The sequence below is a fragment of the Papaver somniferum genome, unplaced genomic scaffold, assembly GCF_003573695.1.
Source record: "Papaver somniferum cultivar HN1 unplaced genomic scaffold, ASM357369v1 unplaced-scaffold_104, whole genome shotgun sequence".
NCBI classification, from domain to species: domain Eukaryota; kingdom Viridiplantae; phylum Streptophyta; class Magnoliopsida; order Ranunculales; family Papaveraceae; genus Papaver; species Papaver somniferum.
This window is the reverse complement of record NW_020619270.1, coordinates 491,416-508,313: the sequence shown is the minus strand read 5'-3', so window position 1 is coordinate 508,313 and position 16,898 is coordinate 491,416. Positions and strand designations below refer to the sequence as shown.

Below are 16,898 nucleotides of genomic sequence, written 5' to 3'. Positions count from 1 at the left end.
TAACGAAATGTGTAGACTTTTTTGAGTTAACGTATATAAAATTCAACATTTTTATGAACTCTTTCTTTTTGTGTTGGCTTTGTCTTTCTATTTGATTCAAGATAGATGAAATATGTTAGGATTTGGATTAGTTCTGCATGGTCTTTCATCCTTCTTCTATTGTGAAATTTGAATTCCTTCATATTTTTTTGAATCAACGTACATAGAAATGCAATTTTTACTAGACGTATTGCCTTAGAACATATTAATTGTAATTACAATACATTTTTCAAACTTTTTCTGTTAAAGATGAGTTTAACTAGTTTACAATTTAGTCTCAGAAATCAATTTCCCACTCATAACGAAGTGTGTAGTCTTTTTTGAGTTAACGTATATTAAATTCAACATTTTTATGAACTCTTTCTTTTTGTGTTGGCTTTGTCTTTCTATTTGATTCAAGATAGATGAAATTTTTAGGATTTGGATTAGTTCTGCATGGTCTTTCATCCTTCTTCTATTGTGAAATTTGACTTCCTTCATATTTTGTTGAATCAACGTACATAGAAATAAAATTTTTACTAGGCGTATTGCCTCAGAACATATTAATTGTAATTACAATATATTTTTCAAACTTTTTCTGTTAAAGATGAGTCTATCTAGTTTACAATTTAGTCTCAGAAATCAATTTCCGACTTATAACGAAGTGTGTAGACTTTTTTGAGTTAACGTATATAAAATTCAACATTTTTATGAACTCTTTCTTTTTGTGTTGGCTTTGTCTTTCTATTTGATTCAAGATAGATGAAATTTGTTAGGATTTGGATTAGTTCTTCTTGGTCTTTCATCCTTCTTCTATTGTGAAATTTGCCTTCCTTCATCTTTTTTTGCTAAGTCAAGAAAATATATTGATTAAAAAAATATTTACAAGATAGGTGAAGGAGAAAAGGGGACAAAGTGACCCCTAAAAAACTCCTAAAACCTATTTAAAACGATAATAAATTACATTTGGAAACTCAATTGAACTTAAGAAAACTGGTCGACCTTCAAAGTGAAATCCAACCACATCCTCTAATAAAACAACCACGCTTTGCCATGGCATCAGCTGCAAAATTTTCCTCTCTAAAAGAATGTTCAAAACGAATTGAACCATATAAACCTTTAACTTCCATCCATCTTTGCCTAGCAAACCAAGGAACGTTATCTTCTGCCAAAGCCTTCAATGCAATTGTAGAATCTGATCTAATAACAATGCAAGCATACCCCCATTGAACTGCCCACTCCAAAACCACAATAATACCATACAATTCAGCCAAATAATTAGAAGTATCTCCCAAGCCAATACACATTGCACCAACCACTTCACAATTAGCATTCCTTGCAACAACTCCAGCTCCCGCCACCCCTGGATTACCTCTTGAGGCGTCATCTGTGCACAAAAGCGATTCATTATCCTTAGGAGGAATCCAACAACACTCCTTAGGATAACGTACATAGAAATGCAATTTTTACTAGAGCTATTGCCTTAGAACATATTAATTGTAATTACAATACATTTTTCTAAACTTTTCGGTTAAAGATGTGTTTATCTAGTTTACAATTTAATATCAGAAATCAATTTCCGACTTATAACGAAGTGTGTAGCCTTTTTTTAGTTAACGTATATAAAATTCAACATTTTTATGAACTCTTTCTTTTTGTGTTGGCTTTGTCTTTCTATTTGATTCAAGATAGATGAAATTTTTTAGGATTTGGATTAGTTCTTCTTGGTCTTTCATCCTTCTTCTATTGTGAAATTTGCCTTCCTTCATATTTTCTTGAATCCACGTACATAGAAATGCAATTTTTACTAGATGTAATACCTTAGAACATATTATTTGTGATTACAATACATTTTTCAAACTTTTTTTGTTAAAGATGAGTTTATCTAGTTTACAATTTAGTCTCTGAAATCAATTTCCGACTTATAACGAAGTGTGTAGACTTTTTTGAGTTAACGTATATAATATTCAACATTTTTATGAACTCTTTCTTTTTGTGTTGGTTTTGTCTTTTATTCTATTCAAGATACAAGAAATTTGTTAGGATTTGGATTAGTCCTACATGGTCTTTCATCCTTATTCTATTGTGAAATTTGACTTCCTTCATATTTTCTCGTACATAGAAATGCAATTTTTACTAGAGCTATTGCCTTAGAACATATTAATTGTAATTAGAATACATTTTTCAAAACTTTTAGGTTAAAGATGAGTTTATCTTGTTTACAATTTAGTCTCAGCAATCAATTTCCGAATTATAACGAAGTGTGTAGACTTTTTTGAGTTAACGTATATAAAATTCAACATTTTTATGAACTCTTTCTTTTTGTGTTGGCTTTGTCTTTCTATTTGATTCAAGATAGATGAAATTTGTTAGGATTTGGATTAGTTCTTCTTGGTCTTTCATCCTTCTTCTATTGTGAAATTTGCCTTCCTTCATTTTTTTTTGCTAAGTCAAGAAAATATATTGATTAAAAAAATATTTACAAGATAGGTGAAGGAGAAAAGGGGACAAAGTGACACCTAAAAAACTCCTAAAACCTATTTAAAACGATAATAAATTACATTTGGAAACTCAATTGAACTTAAGAAAACTGGTCGACCTTCAAAGTGAAATCCAACCACATCCTCTAATAAAACAACCACGCTTTGCCATGGCATCAGCTGCAAAATTTTCCTCTCTAAAAGAATGTTCAAAACGAATTGAACCATATAAACCTTTAACTTCCATCCATCTTTGCCTAGCAAACCAAGGAACGTTATCTTCTGCCAAAGCCTTCAACACACTTGTAGAATCTGATCTAATAACAATGCAAGCATACCCCCATTGAACTGCCCACTCCAAACCCACAATAATACCATACAATTCAGCCAAATAATTAGAAGTAACTCCCAAGCCAATACACATTGCACCAACCACTTCACAATTAGCATTCCTTGCAACAACTCCAGCTCCCGCCACCCCTGGATTACCTCTTGAGGCGCCATCCGTGCACAAAAGCAATTCATTATCCTTAGGAGGAATCCAACAACACTCCTTAGGATCAGTAAACTTCACCTTTCTATGCCGAACTCTAAAAAACTCCAGAATTCTCAAGTCATCCAAAGAATTATGCATATAACTCTTCATACGAACTGAATAATCTTGTATCAAACTAAAAACACGTTTTTGAAATAAAGACCAACAAGGGTTCTTCTTTTCATACACTTTTTTGTTTCTAGTGAACCATAATTCTGACCGCACAACCAAATTCACTACCAACCACAAATCCTTAACAATACCACTATGATTTTTTGCCTCTTGGTAAGAAGTAATAATATCATAATGAGGTTTAATTTTGAAAATACCTTCAATCCACTCCCAAGCTTGACGCGCAAAATTACAGCTCCAAAGAATATGTTGGAGAGATTCCTCCTCAATCTGACACACACTACATTTAGATGCAAGCTGAATTTTAAATCTGCTACGTACCTTATCAAGAGTTCCACACGCACCACGAATAAACTTTCAGTTCTGAGCCTCCAAAGAGGGATGCACCACCCTCTTCCATAACAACCCGGCCTCCCTCAAAATAGGGTATTTCTTCCTAATCAACTCCCTAGCTGCCTTGACAGAAAATTTACCTTGTAAATCAGGCATCCAAATACGCCTATCCACTCCCATATGAATTTTTGGTAAATCATGTTGAACCACACCAACACTTAAAAGGAGCTGCGAATGAACTCCTTGAATCTGCCAATCACCTTGCACAATAATATCACAAACACGAGCTGATCTGTCTAAATCTGTGCGATTTAAAACACTAGCTAAGGTTGTATTTCCATACCAAATATCAAAGAATAAAGAAGTATCCCTACCGTCACCAATATAACATTTCGTGTTATTCACCATCTCCTTATGCACCCAACGAAGACCAGGAAGAATAGAAGATTTCACCCCCGCCATCTTAATACGACCATCCCTACAAGTGAATTTGGCTTCCAAAAACCGAGCCCACCTCTTACGAGAAGATTTTATAGACCACCACAATTTCATCAGTAAAGCTTTATTCATAGTCCTTAGGCTAGTGATCCCAAGACCACCTTCCTTTAAAGGACTACAAATCTTATCAAAACCAACTACAAAATCTCTAGTAATATTAGAATCACCCGACCACAGAAAATTACGAATCACACGCTCACATTGAAGAGTGAAATTTACCAGACATTTCTACACATCCATGTTATGAATGAAATAACTCGAAAGAACATTCTTAACAAGCACAACCCTATCTTGAAAAGATAATAACTTACCTTTCAGAACCGAAAGTTGCTCCCTCAACTTATCAACAACGTTGCTGATGTGACTATACTTTACCACTCCCGACATCACCTTAACTCCCAAATACCTATCAGGAAAGTTAGAAATTGCCATACCCAAGAAAGTTGCAATGGTCTGGCGCCTACTCAAAGTCCCACCACCAAAGTAAATCTTGCTCTTCTCCCTACAAACCCTCTGACCAGAGGGAAAACCAATAAGAGTCGAATGGTCAGAAAATTCCCTAGGAAGAGCTTTACACCGCCAATTCGCAAACTTATACAACCAAGGTTCATTAATAATAGCACGATCCAACTTACTAATAATTCTACCAACACCAGAATGACTATTGGTCCAAGTAAACTTAGACCCCAACGAATCAGCTTCAAACAAGTTATTATCCTCCATCCAATCAGAAAACTCATTAATACAAGAGATACGAGTTGTCCTACCCCCTTTCTTTTCATCTTGACGAAGCACACAATTGAAATCACCCATAACCAACCAAGGAGTAGTTACATCAACCGCAACAAGTTGACTCCAAAGCCTCCTTCGAAAAACTTGAATATAACTAGCATGAACAAAAGAGATAAAAACCGCCTCAGTTTTAACTGTAATGGCCTGCCTAGACATATTAATCACCACCGGCTCCTCAATACAATCATACCAAAGAATCCACAAATTACCCAAAGAACTAGAAGTAGAATTATGATTTACCTTTTTACTATAACCAGCCAAATTTAACCTTATCATAACATTGTCAGTGCAACGAATCTTAGGCTCAGCAATACAAAGTACCACCGGCTTGAACTCATGCACCAACTTACGTAACTTACTACCCGCTTCCACCTTCGCCACCCCATTAATATTCCAATAGAGAACTCTCATCAGGAAACACTCTTCTTATATTTATGAATAGCTTGTGGAATCTTGCTAGGAATCCTACTTTGTAAAACAGGTGAGACACCCTTCCTAACTCGGTTTCCCAAAGCATTCACTTCAGAATCCGAATCTGATTTGGAATCATTAAAACGTTGCTGAGAAGAACTAGAACTTGTAATCAAAACCCGGCTTGGTTTCCTACTTTTCTTTGGCATATCCACTGGAATTTCCGCCCACTTAACACCCTTAACACCTGATGAAGCTGTCTCAGGCGTCAACTCTTCATCCGAACTACCTCCAGAAGAGTTCTCAGCAGCCTTCGAACCCCCTCCAGAAGAGTGTTCAACATCATCATTAACAACACCCAACTCATCATTCAAGACATTGAACTTATTAGGAGAAACCACAATAGAAGTTTCAGAAACAGCTCTATAGCTTGAGATATCCTCAATATTATCAACCACCATGTCTTGCAAAGACTTATTACCAGCCTCAACCGGCGTAAAAGAAGAACTAGCCTCATTCCTATCACTAGAGTGATTAGTTCTTGCCAATTCACCACTCTTAGCTGACTTAGATGAGGTTGCAATTTCAACCATTGACAACCCTCTAGGCAAACTCTTTTTCAATGCTAACGCCTCCTTAGCCTTCTCAAAAGCTACAGACGCTGCATGAAGATTGGCTTCAGTAGACGCTAATTCATTCTCTAGCTGAATAGTTTGCTCCAAACCAACAACACTCTCCACTAAACCATCTTCAACCACCCCATTCACCACAGCTCGACCATGCCCTACAGCAAGAGCATCATCCACATTACCACCAGCACCGTTAACAACATCATGAACCACCACAGCACCAACGTTCACACCACCTACAGCAGCGCCAACACCTACATCAACAACGTTTGTAGCCACGGTTGCATCATCTCCATCACCTACCTTACGGTTTCTCCTATTACGCACATTCTGCCACTCCCCTTTCGCATCAGCCTTAGACGTTTTCTCATCATTCTTTGGTTTCCTTCTACATTCAGCATCATTATGACCAATTATGCAGCACTTCATACAGAATTTAGGTGATTTTGGGATATCCAAGTATTGCCAAAACGTCCTCCCCCCAGCTGTTATCTTAATTCTACTTGGAATGTGTTTTGCAAAATCGACATCTACCAAAACTGATGCAAAGTTTCCGTACTCCAGATTTAGGGTTCTTTGATCAACCACAATAGGAGTCCCTAAAAATTTTCCCACAGATAACAAGTTCTTCTCAGTCCATAGTTCTGCAAGTAAACCAGGAAAGTGAACCCATACGTTTGCATGGGAAGTTTTTTGACGATCAGGATCAAAACCTGGGTACCAATCCATTAACTTGAGTTCATGCTGTTGAACAAACCACTTTGTACGTATGATTCTCTCCTTAGTTTCCTCATCTTGTAGCATAATAACAAAGAAACCTTTTCCCATAGTCATAAACCTAACAGAATTAGGATTAATCTGCCATTGAGAGATTAAAATTTTTTTTACCTCAAAGAACTTCAGTCCCGTGAAGTTTAATCTTGCAATGAAGCTGTGTTGAAAGGGTTTACAACCCTCTTCATAGAAATCCGCGGGTATAACAAGGGATGGTTCTCCATCAATCAGAGTAGGATTAGGTAAACTAGTAATATCAACTCCTGTTGGCTTTAGGGTTTGTTTTGCCTTTACCTTGTCCGCAAAGGATTGATGTTGCTGAATCCGTGATGAACTAGGATTGTCTTCTACCATATTGAATCAGTGTTGAACTATGAAACCTACGTGAAAAAAACCTAAACCCTAGTGTTTTCGCCAGAGTTTCTCTTTCCTCTCATGTTTTCGCCCACTGTTCATATATGTTCCACGAGAATATTAGTTTAGCTTCATAGATGGTGAATGAATTGCACATCAAAAGGAAGGACGGTAATTTGGGTTTGAAGCTTGATATCTCTCAGGCTTTTGATACTGTGAGCTGGTCTTTTGTTCTTGAAGTTTTTAGAAGGTATGGTTTTTCTGAAGATTGGTGCTCTTGGATTTGGAAAATTCTGAATTCGGCGCGTATTTCTATTCTTCTTAATGGTAGTCCGGAGGGTTACTTCAAGATTAATAGGGGTTTACGGCAGGGGGACCCTCTTTCTCCTCTTATTTTTGTTTTGATTGAGGATGTGCTTAGCCGCAACATCACTAAACTCTTTCAGACTAAGGATATGTCTTACATGGCTAAGCGTAAGGGTATTGCTCCAACTCATTTATTTTTTGCTGATGATATTATGATTTTTTGCAAGGGAAATATGAAGAGTGTGGAGAATTTGGTGAAACTTTTGGAGAAATACCTGCAAGCATCAGGCCAGAGGGTTTGTAGGGAGAAGAGCAAGATTTACTTTGGTGGTGGGACTTTGAGTAGGCGTCAGACCATTGCTACTTTCTTGGGTATGGCAATTTCTAACTTTCCTGATAGGTATTTGGGAGTTAAGGTGATGCCGGGAGTGGTAAAGTATAGTCACATCAGCAACATTGTTGATAAGTTGAGGGATCAACTTTCGGGTCTGAAAGGTAAGATGTTATCTTTTCAAGATAGAGTTGTGCTTGTTAAGAATGTTCTTTCGAGCTATTCCATTCATAACATGGCTGTGTACAAATGGCCGGTAAATTCACTCTTCAATGTGAGCGTGTGATTCGTAATTTTCTGTGGTCGGGTGATTCAAATCTTTCTAGAGCTTTTGTAGTAGGTTTTGATAATATTTGTAGTCCTTTAAAGGAAGGTGGTCTTGGGATCACTAGCCTAAGCACTATGAATAAAGCTTTGCTGATGAAATTATGGTGGTCTATAAAAGCTTCTCGTAAGAGGTGGGCTCGGTTTTTGGAAGCCAAATTCACTTGTAGGGATGGTTGTATTAAGATGGAGGGGGTGAAATCTTCTATTCTTCCTGGTCTTCGTTGGGTTCATAAGGAGATGGTGAATAACACGAAGTGTTTTATTGGTGATGGTAGGGATACTTCTTTATTCTTTGATATTTGGTATAGAAATACAACCTTAGCTAATGTTTTAAATCGCACGAACTTAGACAGATCAGCTCGTGTATGTGATATTATTGTGCAACGTGATTGGAAGATTCAAGGAGTTCATTTGCAGCTCCTATTAAGTGCTGGTGTGGTGCAACAAGATTTACCAAAAATTCATATGGGAGTGGGTAGGCGTATTTCGATGCCTGATTTACATGGTAAATTTTCTGTCAAGGCGGCAAGGGAGTTGATTAGGAAGAAATATCCTATTTTGAGGGAGGCGGGGCTGTTATGGAACAAGGTAGTGCATCCTTCATTGGCGGCTCAGAACTGGAAGTTTATTCGTGGTGCATGTGCAACTCTTGATAAGGTACGCAGCAGATTCAAATTTCAACTTGCATCTAAATGTAGTGTGTGTCAGATTGAGGAGGAGTCTCTCCAACATATTCGTTGGAGCTGTAATTTTGCGCATCAAGCTTGGGAGTGGATTGAAGGTATTTTCAAAATTAAACCTCATTATGATGTTATTTCTTCTTACCAAGAGGCAAAAAATCATAGTGGTATTGTTAAGGATTTGTGGTTGGTAGTGAATTTGGTTGTGTGTTCAGAATTATGGTTCACTAGAAAAAAAAGGTGTATGAAAAGAAGAACCCTTGTTGGTTTTATTTCAAAAACGTGTTTTTAATTTGATGCAAGAATATTCAGTTCGTATGAAGAGTTAAATGCATAATTCTTTGGAAGACTTGAGAATTCTGGAGTTTTTTCGAGTTCGGCATAGAAAGGTGAAGTTTACTGATCCCAAGGAGTGTTTTTGGTTTCCTCCAAATACTAATGAATTGCTTTTGTGCACGGATGGTGCCTCAAGAGGTAATCCAGGGGTGGCGGGAGCTGGTGTTGTTGCAAGGAATGCGAATTGTGAAGTGGTTGGTGCAATGTGTATTGGCTTGGGAGTTACTTCTAATTATTTGGCTGAATTGTATGGTATTATTGTGGGTATGGAGTGGGCAGTTCAGTGGGGATATGCTTGCATTGTTATTAGATCAGATTCTACAAGTGTGTTGAAGGCGTTGGAAGAAGATAACGTTCCTTGGTTTGCTAGGCAAAGATGGATGGAGGTAAAAGGTGTTTATATGGTTCAATTCGTTTTGAACATTCCTTTAGAGAGGCAAACTTTGCAGCTGATGCTATGGAAAAACGTGGTTGCTTGTTAGAGGATGGGGTTGGTTTTCACTTTGAAGGTCGGCCAGTTTTCTTAAGTTCAATTGAATCTCCAAATGTAATTTATTATCGTTTTAAATAGGTTTTAGGAGTTTTTGGGGTCACTCTGATCTCTTTTCTCCTATTCCTATCTTATAAATATCTTTTTTATCAATATAATTTTTTGACTTAGCAAAAGAAAAAAAAAAACCATCTGGGTTTTTGGCTTTTTCATGGTTTGAGCAATATTTGAGAAAATATGAAGGAATCATGATATTTTGCTCAAACGGAGGAGTTTCATGAGGTGTGGGACCGGCCACGGCTAGGGAACGGTCTGCCGGCTAGGTTGCACGGTCCCGCAACGCCTTTCCCTATTTTTTATTATTTTTCATGAAACCGTGAAAATATGGAGAAACCATGACTTTTGCTCAAACAAGGAAAATTGCTAGAATAAAGGAGTTTTCATGAGTTCATGAAAATAATAGAATAATTAAAATAAAGGAAAAAGAGCGTGGGGGACCGGCCACGGCGGCATGACCGGACGGTCGGTGGGCCCGGTCCCACAGGCACCACTTTATTATTTTAATAATATTTTCTCTCTCCGATTCCGTGTAGGATTCCTCATTTGTCCATATTTTTGAATGCTCATTCGTGCATTTGGGTGCTCGTTCCTGCATCATTGTTGAGTACACTTGCACCATTTTATGGGGCTTACTCAGTGATAGTCCAGATGCCCGATTGTTGAGTATTTATTACTAATTTATGAAATTCAGTGGAGAATGATTCATGAAACTGAGTAATAAAAGTGAGTAGTTATTTATTATCAATCCACTAGATATCTCCGGGGCCTTCGGCCTCGGATCAACCTTGTGGTTTTATTTACATTCTTTCGTAATTACATTCTCGATTATGGATTAATTTACAGTAGAAAATACGCACTTAATATATCTCAAAAATAAATTAAAAAATACATATATTAATTGGTGTCGTATGGTTGTTATTTTGCTTTAATAAATTAACAGTTCTCATTTATTTTTGAGCTTTTTAAAGTAATGAATGAACAAATTAAGAATTAATTTAGATATGATTTATTTCATTCTTGTTCCATATTTTAGGAACGATATTGGTAATGGAATCAATTTGCAGTTATCCATTCTCTAACAGTTGCATATGCAAATGCTTATGAGCGCAGTGATTATTTATATAACCGGATATGATTCATTGACATGGTTAGAGTGACGTAATCTTGACATTTTAGCCCTATTTTTACTACCAAACCCAACTGCTAATGAATTTGAAGCTAATTTTTTGGTGACATGTTCTTCTTATAACTCTCTATACTTCAACCAAAAATGAGATCATTCCGAAATATATAAGACCATCGTCTACCATTTTGAATATCAACCGTTGAAGATTAACGGTTGAAATTAAAATTCGTGGATGGTGAAGTTTCGTATTTCAGAATACTCTCATTTTTGGTAGGAATGTAGAGTGTTATATGTCACTCTAACCATGTAAATGGATCCTATCCCTATAAGAGGAAGAATCCGATGACATGGTTAGAATGCAGAGTATTATATGAGGATTATGTCACCAAAATCTTAGCTTTACATTCATCTTCGTTCAGATTTTTTAGGAAAAAAGGCACCACCATGTCATGATAGTGTCATTCTAACCATGTCATCGGATCCTTCCCCTTATATAAATTAAGTAAGGAAGGCCCAAAATATGATTTTAACATATTCTATTAGATTTTTTGTATAAAAAGAAAAAAAGCGAGGATTGCATCCTCAATTTTCTACTTTTGCAATCCTCAGTTTTCTATTATTTTTTTTGCACGTACGTATCTATGTTCCCTCTAAAGTACTTGCTTTTGAGTAGAGAGAAAGGAAACTAAACTTTCGACCACGGTTTTACTTCTCCTTGACGACTTCCCTCCTCCATAAGAGTCAGCCTTCCACTCTCTCCATCGTCCCACTTCTACTGTCCGTGACATTAACTTCCGTCCTCCATAAGAGTCAGCCTATTCCGCTATCCGTGACATTATACTAAATCCTCCTCTACAGTTACCAAGCAACAGCGAGAGTACATATTAATTCATTCCAGAAACGACAAATAGTATTATATTTCAACCAATGATTATAGTGCTTCTATAAAAGATATTTGGAATGCGATTTCAAAATGATACATTGACCATGGTTATATCCACGGTTCATTCCGTGTGATTGAGGGAAGGGTAGCCATCTAGACCAAAGCAGTCCACTACTTACATTAGTGATAGAACAGATCCCCTCCCAACCATTGGATGCAACTCACGGGGATACACTGTGGGATAACCCACAGTCAACATGGAATCATTCATGTGATTTAACTTTGGGATACAGACCAACGCCTAAATTCCACTATCACCGGTATCAAATTAGATAGGACTTTCTAACGGTTATTGGGAGACTAAGCAAGGATGGTCTTGCACTCCATCCGTTCAACAGCCACGACATAAATAGAAATAATCATTTACTTGAAGTAAAAAATTTATGATTTAATGAAGATGGAAAATAGTGAAACAAAACCACCAATGGCTATTGCAGCAAAGTATATTAATCAGTAACAAAGAAAGAGGGACAATGTCTAACTATCTTCACCAATATGGTGATCAGAACTCTTGACACTGTTAGCACCGTCAATGGGATAGTGCATAATTACTTGATTAACACTTCGTCCCACTGAAGAAGAGATTGAGCTACAGAACCATGAAATCATTATTCCTATATACGTCCAGCCAAAACGAAGTAAGAAAGTAGCAAAGAAAATAACCATTTGATGCGTATGGCTATATTATACTCGGACTCGGTGTCCAAAATTGATAACTGTTAACACAACATATAATCCGTGTGTAAAATAACACACGGTATTTCCTTTCTCAAACAATTGTAATTTAGGTAATCAATCTTAAGTTAGGAAACCTACCTTCCTTGTTGTTCAAGGAAGTTTCATGTATAAATAACCTCTTGTATCTCGTCTGCATGTCAAGTAAAAAAGTTAATACACAAGTTCCGGTTATGTCTCTTCTGTCTTTCTTCTTAACCTAACGTTTACAGTTCAGTTCATAGTTTCAACTTGGTATCCATAGAGCTTTTCGATCCTATAAAATGTCAACCGAATCATCTACTGTCTCTTCAACCATCTCCTCTACAATCTTCTCAAGTGTTTCCTCTACCGTCTCTGCGGTTGCTACTTCTACCATGTCCTCAGTACAATCTTCTATGATGTATTCTTTTCAATTTTCTCAACCACATCACATGATCACTGTGAAGCTAGATGAAACAAATTACTCCTTATGGAGCGCTCAATTTCTTCCTTATCTTCAAGGATATGACTTGGATGGTCATGTTACTGGTGCAACTCCATGTCCTACACCGACTCTTGCTGCTGATCTTCCAAACCCTTCCTGTCTTTCTTGGATCAAACAGGATAAACTTTTGGTTAGCTGGATCTTTTCTTCTCTGACCCCAGCCGTTTTTCTTCATGTACATCGGTTAACAACCTCTAGAGAAATCTGGTCGTCTCTGGAATCACTTTATGGCTCAAAATCTGATGCTCAGGTTCATCATCTTCACGGTGAGCTTCGAGCCTTACGCAAAGGTTCTCAAACTATGCGACAGTACATAGATCGTGCTCGTGATCTCGTGGACAGTTTGGCAGCAGCGAATACTACTGTCACAGACAAGGAGTTCCGTCACTGTCTCTTGGCTGGTCTAGACAGCACCTATGACATCATTAACCACCACTATGAGTTCGCTATCTGTCGAAGATTTTCTCACCTTCCTCCTGACGTTTGAATTGCGCATTGATCAACAGACGAAGCTGTCAAACTCTCAACCTGTTGCCAATCTTGCTGCACAAAATAGACAACCCTCGTATCCTTTTTCTTCACCCACTAGTTCTTCTACAGCGTACAACTATCAGTTTTCTTCATCTCGTCCTCCTGGTAACCAACGAAATCAGAACCAACATGGGCCTGGTTCGTCTCAGCCTGTTCGTTTTAATAACCAGCGTGGGCCTGCTCAACTTGACAATCAACATGGGCCTGTAACCAATGGTCCTTCATATGTCCGCTTCTAAATTGAACATTATGAAGGATTCTCTGGTGGCGGTTCAAGATGTTCGTATGCAACATCTTACTATGTTGAAACAAAAGGCTCGTAATAGGTGGATTTTGGAGGGTTCTAGTAACACTTCTTTTTTTCACAGCAATATAAACATTCGAAGGAGCGCAAATACAATCTCAGAGTTGGTTACTGAAGATGGTGTGACTATCTCAGAGCCTATTTAGCTTCGTGACCATGTGGTTTCTTATTATGAGTCGAAGTTCAATGGTGTGGAGCTTCCTATTGAGGATAATCTCTTTGATTATGAGCATGAGTCCATTTCTATGAATGATAAGCAGATGTTAGATGCCATTCCTTCTTTGGATGAAATTAAATCAGCAGTTTTTGATTTAGGTGCGGATAGTGCTCCGGGTCCAGATGGTTTCTCAGGGTGTTTTTATAGACACTGTTGGGATATAATTCAGCGGGATCTTCATTCGGCTATTGTTTATGCTTGGACTTCTAAGTCAATTCCGAAGGGTTCGAATTCTAGCCTAATTATTTTGATTGCTAAGGTTAGAGGTGCGGATAGCTTGAGGAAATATAGACCTATCGGTCTAAGCAATTTCTTCTTCAAGATTTTCACTAAAATCCTGGCTACTAGACTTGGTCGGGTGTTGGATAAGTTAGTGTCATAGGAGCAGGTGGCTTTTATGAAAGGTAGGAATATTCATGAGAATATTAGTTTGGCTTCTGAGATGGTGAATGAGCTGCACATCAAAAGGAAGGATGGTAATTTAGGCCTGAAGCTTGATATTTCTCAAGCTTTTGATACTGTTAATTGGTCTTTCATTATGGAGGTGTTTAGAAGATATGGTTTTTCTGAGGATTGGTGTTTGTGGATTCAGAAAATTCTGGAGTCAGCGCGCATATCTATTCTGCTCAATGGTAGCCCGGAAGGTTTTTTCAAAATTAATAGAGGGTTGCGTCAGGGGGATCCTCTTTCGCCTCTTATTTTTGTTTTGATTGAGGATGTTCTTAGTAGAAACATCACAAAACTTTTTCAAAACAAGGATATGTCTCACCTGGTTAGGCGTAATGGTATTGCTCCAACTCATTTATTCTTTGCTGATGATATTATGATTTTTTGCAAGGGAAATATGAAGAGCTTGAGAAGTTTGGTGAAGTTGCTTGATTCTTATCAGCAAGCTTCAGGTCAGCGTGTTTGTAGAGAGAAGAGCAAAATTTACTTTGGTGGTGGCTCTTTGAGTAGACGTCAAACCATTGCTGCTTTTCTAGGGATGGAAGTTACGCATTTTCCTGATCGTTATTTGGGGGTGAAAGTTATGCCTGGTGCGGTGAGATATCATCATATTAGCAATGTGGTGGATAAGTTTAAAGAGCAACTTTCGGTTCTGAAAGGTAAGATGCTTTCTTTTCAAGACAGAGTTGTTCTAGTTAAAAATGTTCTTTCGAGTTATTCCATTCATAATATGTCTGTGTATAAGTGGCCGGTGAAATTCATTCAGCAAAGTGAGCGTGTGATCCGTAATTTCCTTTGGTCGGGTGATTCAAATCTTTCTAGAGCTTTTGTGGTTGGTTTTGATAAACTGTGCAGTCCTGTGGAGGAGGGTGGTCTTGGAATCACTAGTTTAAAAACTATGAACAAGGCTTTGCTTATGAAGCTTTGGTGGTCTATTAAATCTTCTTCTAAGAAGTAGGCTCGTTTTTTGGAGTCTAAATTCACTTGCAGGGATGGGCGTCTCAAGATGGCTGGTGTAAAATCTTCTATTCTTCCTGGAATTTGTTGGGTTCATAAGGAAGTTGTGAATAATACAAAATGCATCATTGGAGATGGTAGGAATACGTCTCTTTTCTATGATGTGTGGTATGGAAGTGAGACTTTGGCAAGTGTTCTTAATCGTTCAGACTTGGACAGATCAGGTCGGGTTTGTGATATTATTTCACATGGTAATTGGCTGTTGCAAGGAGCTCACTTGCAAGATCTTGTATGTGCTGGTGTGGTTATGGAGAATTTGCCAACGCTTTGTAGTGGGAGGGACAAGAGGATTTGGATGCCTGATATGAAGGGTGTGTTTTCAGTTAAGTCAGCTAGAGAATTGATTAGAAAGAAGTTCCCTACTATGAAAGAAGCTTCGCTATTGTGGAGGAAAGTTGTGCATCCTTCTTTGGCGGCTCAGAATTGGAAGTTTGTTCGGGGAGCGTGTGCAACTCTTGATAAAGTTCGCAGCAGGTTTAAGATTCAATTGGCTTCTAGGTGCAGCGTTTGTCAAATTGAAGAGGAGACACTTCAGCACGTCCTCTGGAGCTGTAGTTTTGCGCAAAAAGCTTGGAACTGGATAGCAGGTATTTTCAATATAAAACCTTATTATGATTTGATCACGTCTTACAATGGAGCTAGGCTTCAAAGTGGCATTGTTAGGGATTTGTGGCTGGTAGCAAATTTGGTTGTGCGATCTGAACTTTGGTTTGATGAGTGCTAAAAAGTGCATATATTTATCCCTTTTTGTTGGCATTTAACTCATCCTTTGTGCATTAATTCTACATTTTATCCCATATTCTGTATTTTCATTGTTTTCAAGAATAAATATTTTTCTTACTTAATTTTATATTTTTAGGTAATAAATAAAGTTTGGATGAATTGCGGAGCGGAATATAGCAGAAAAGTTGTGAAAAGCCGGGAGGAGTTACGCAAGGAAGCCGCGAAGAACGTTGTGCACAAAACCAAGAGGCTAGGAATGGTCTTGAAGAGGAAGAATTGTTCTTAAAGAATGGGCTTGTCATACCCAAGGCCCAAAACCCTCACCCAAACCCATTTCCTATATCCAAACCCGCCTCCATCTTCAGCCGTCGGATTGGATCCATCTCATCATCCAATGGTCGCTTCATCATCGTTCATCGAAATCGGAAGCTCCTGTCTAACACTACAGCACCTAACTCCATCTGGCGCCGTTAGTTTCGTTGTAAATCTGCATCCAACGGTCGCTGCCAGCCTCTTCACTTTTAGCCGTTAGATCAATCTTCATCTCCACACCCCACGGCTAAGCATCGCAAGACATCGAAATTTGATGAAACTGCCTCACACCCAAACATTAATTACCCTATACCCCAAAAGAGAGAACCCTAACCCAAATCATTTCTCCTCCTTCTTTCTTCTTCTTTCTCCCGACCTGCTACCACCTTTCCCGACTGCAACTCCATCATCCATCGCTCCTGTCACCACCATCTCTACCACCAACTCCTCTGTCTCAATCACCTATACATCCCCCTACTCTCTAGCCATCTATTACATCAGCCCATCACCCCTTTTTCTCGCTGGAATCCTAGGCGTGAAGAGTTGATGAAATAGATGAGGCTATAGATTGAAATTGAGGGCAGAGAAGGA

At 38.0% G+C, this 16,898-nt stretch overlaps 1 protein-coding gene across 1 annotated transcript; it reads left to right on the top strand.

Moving 5' to 3' along the window:
• The first annotated feature begins 15,261 nt into the window (after window positions 1-15,261).
• On the top strand, window positions 15,262-15,996 carry LOC113327582. The gene has a single exon (XM_026574759.1). It carries the CDS (start codon window positions 15,262-15,264, stop codon window positions 15,994-15,996), a length of 735 nt encoding a protein of 244 aa, XP_026430544.1.
• The last annotated feature ends 902 nt before the right edge of the window (window positions 15,997-16,898 follow it).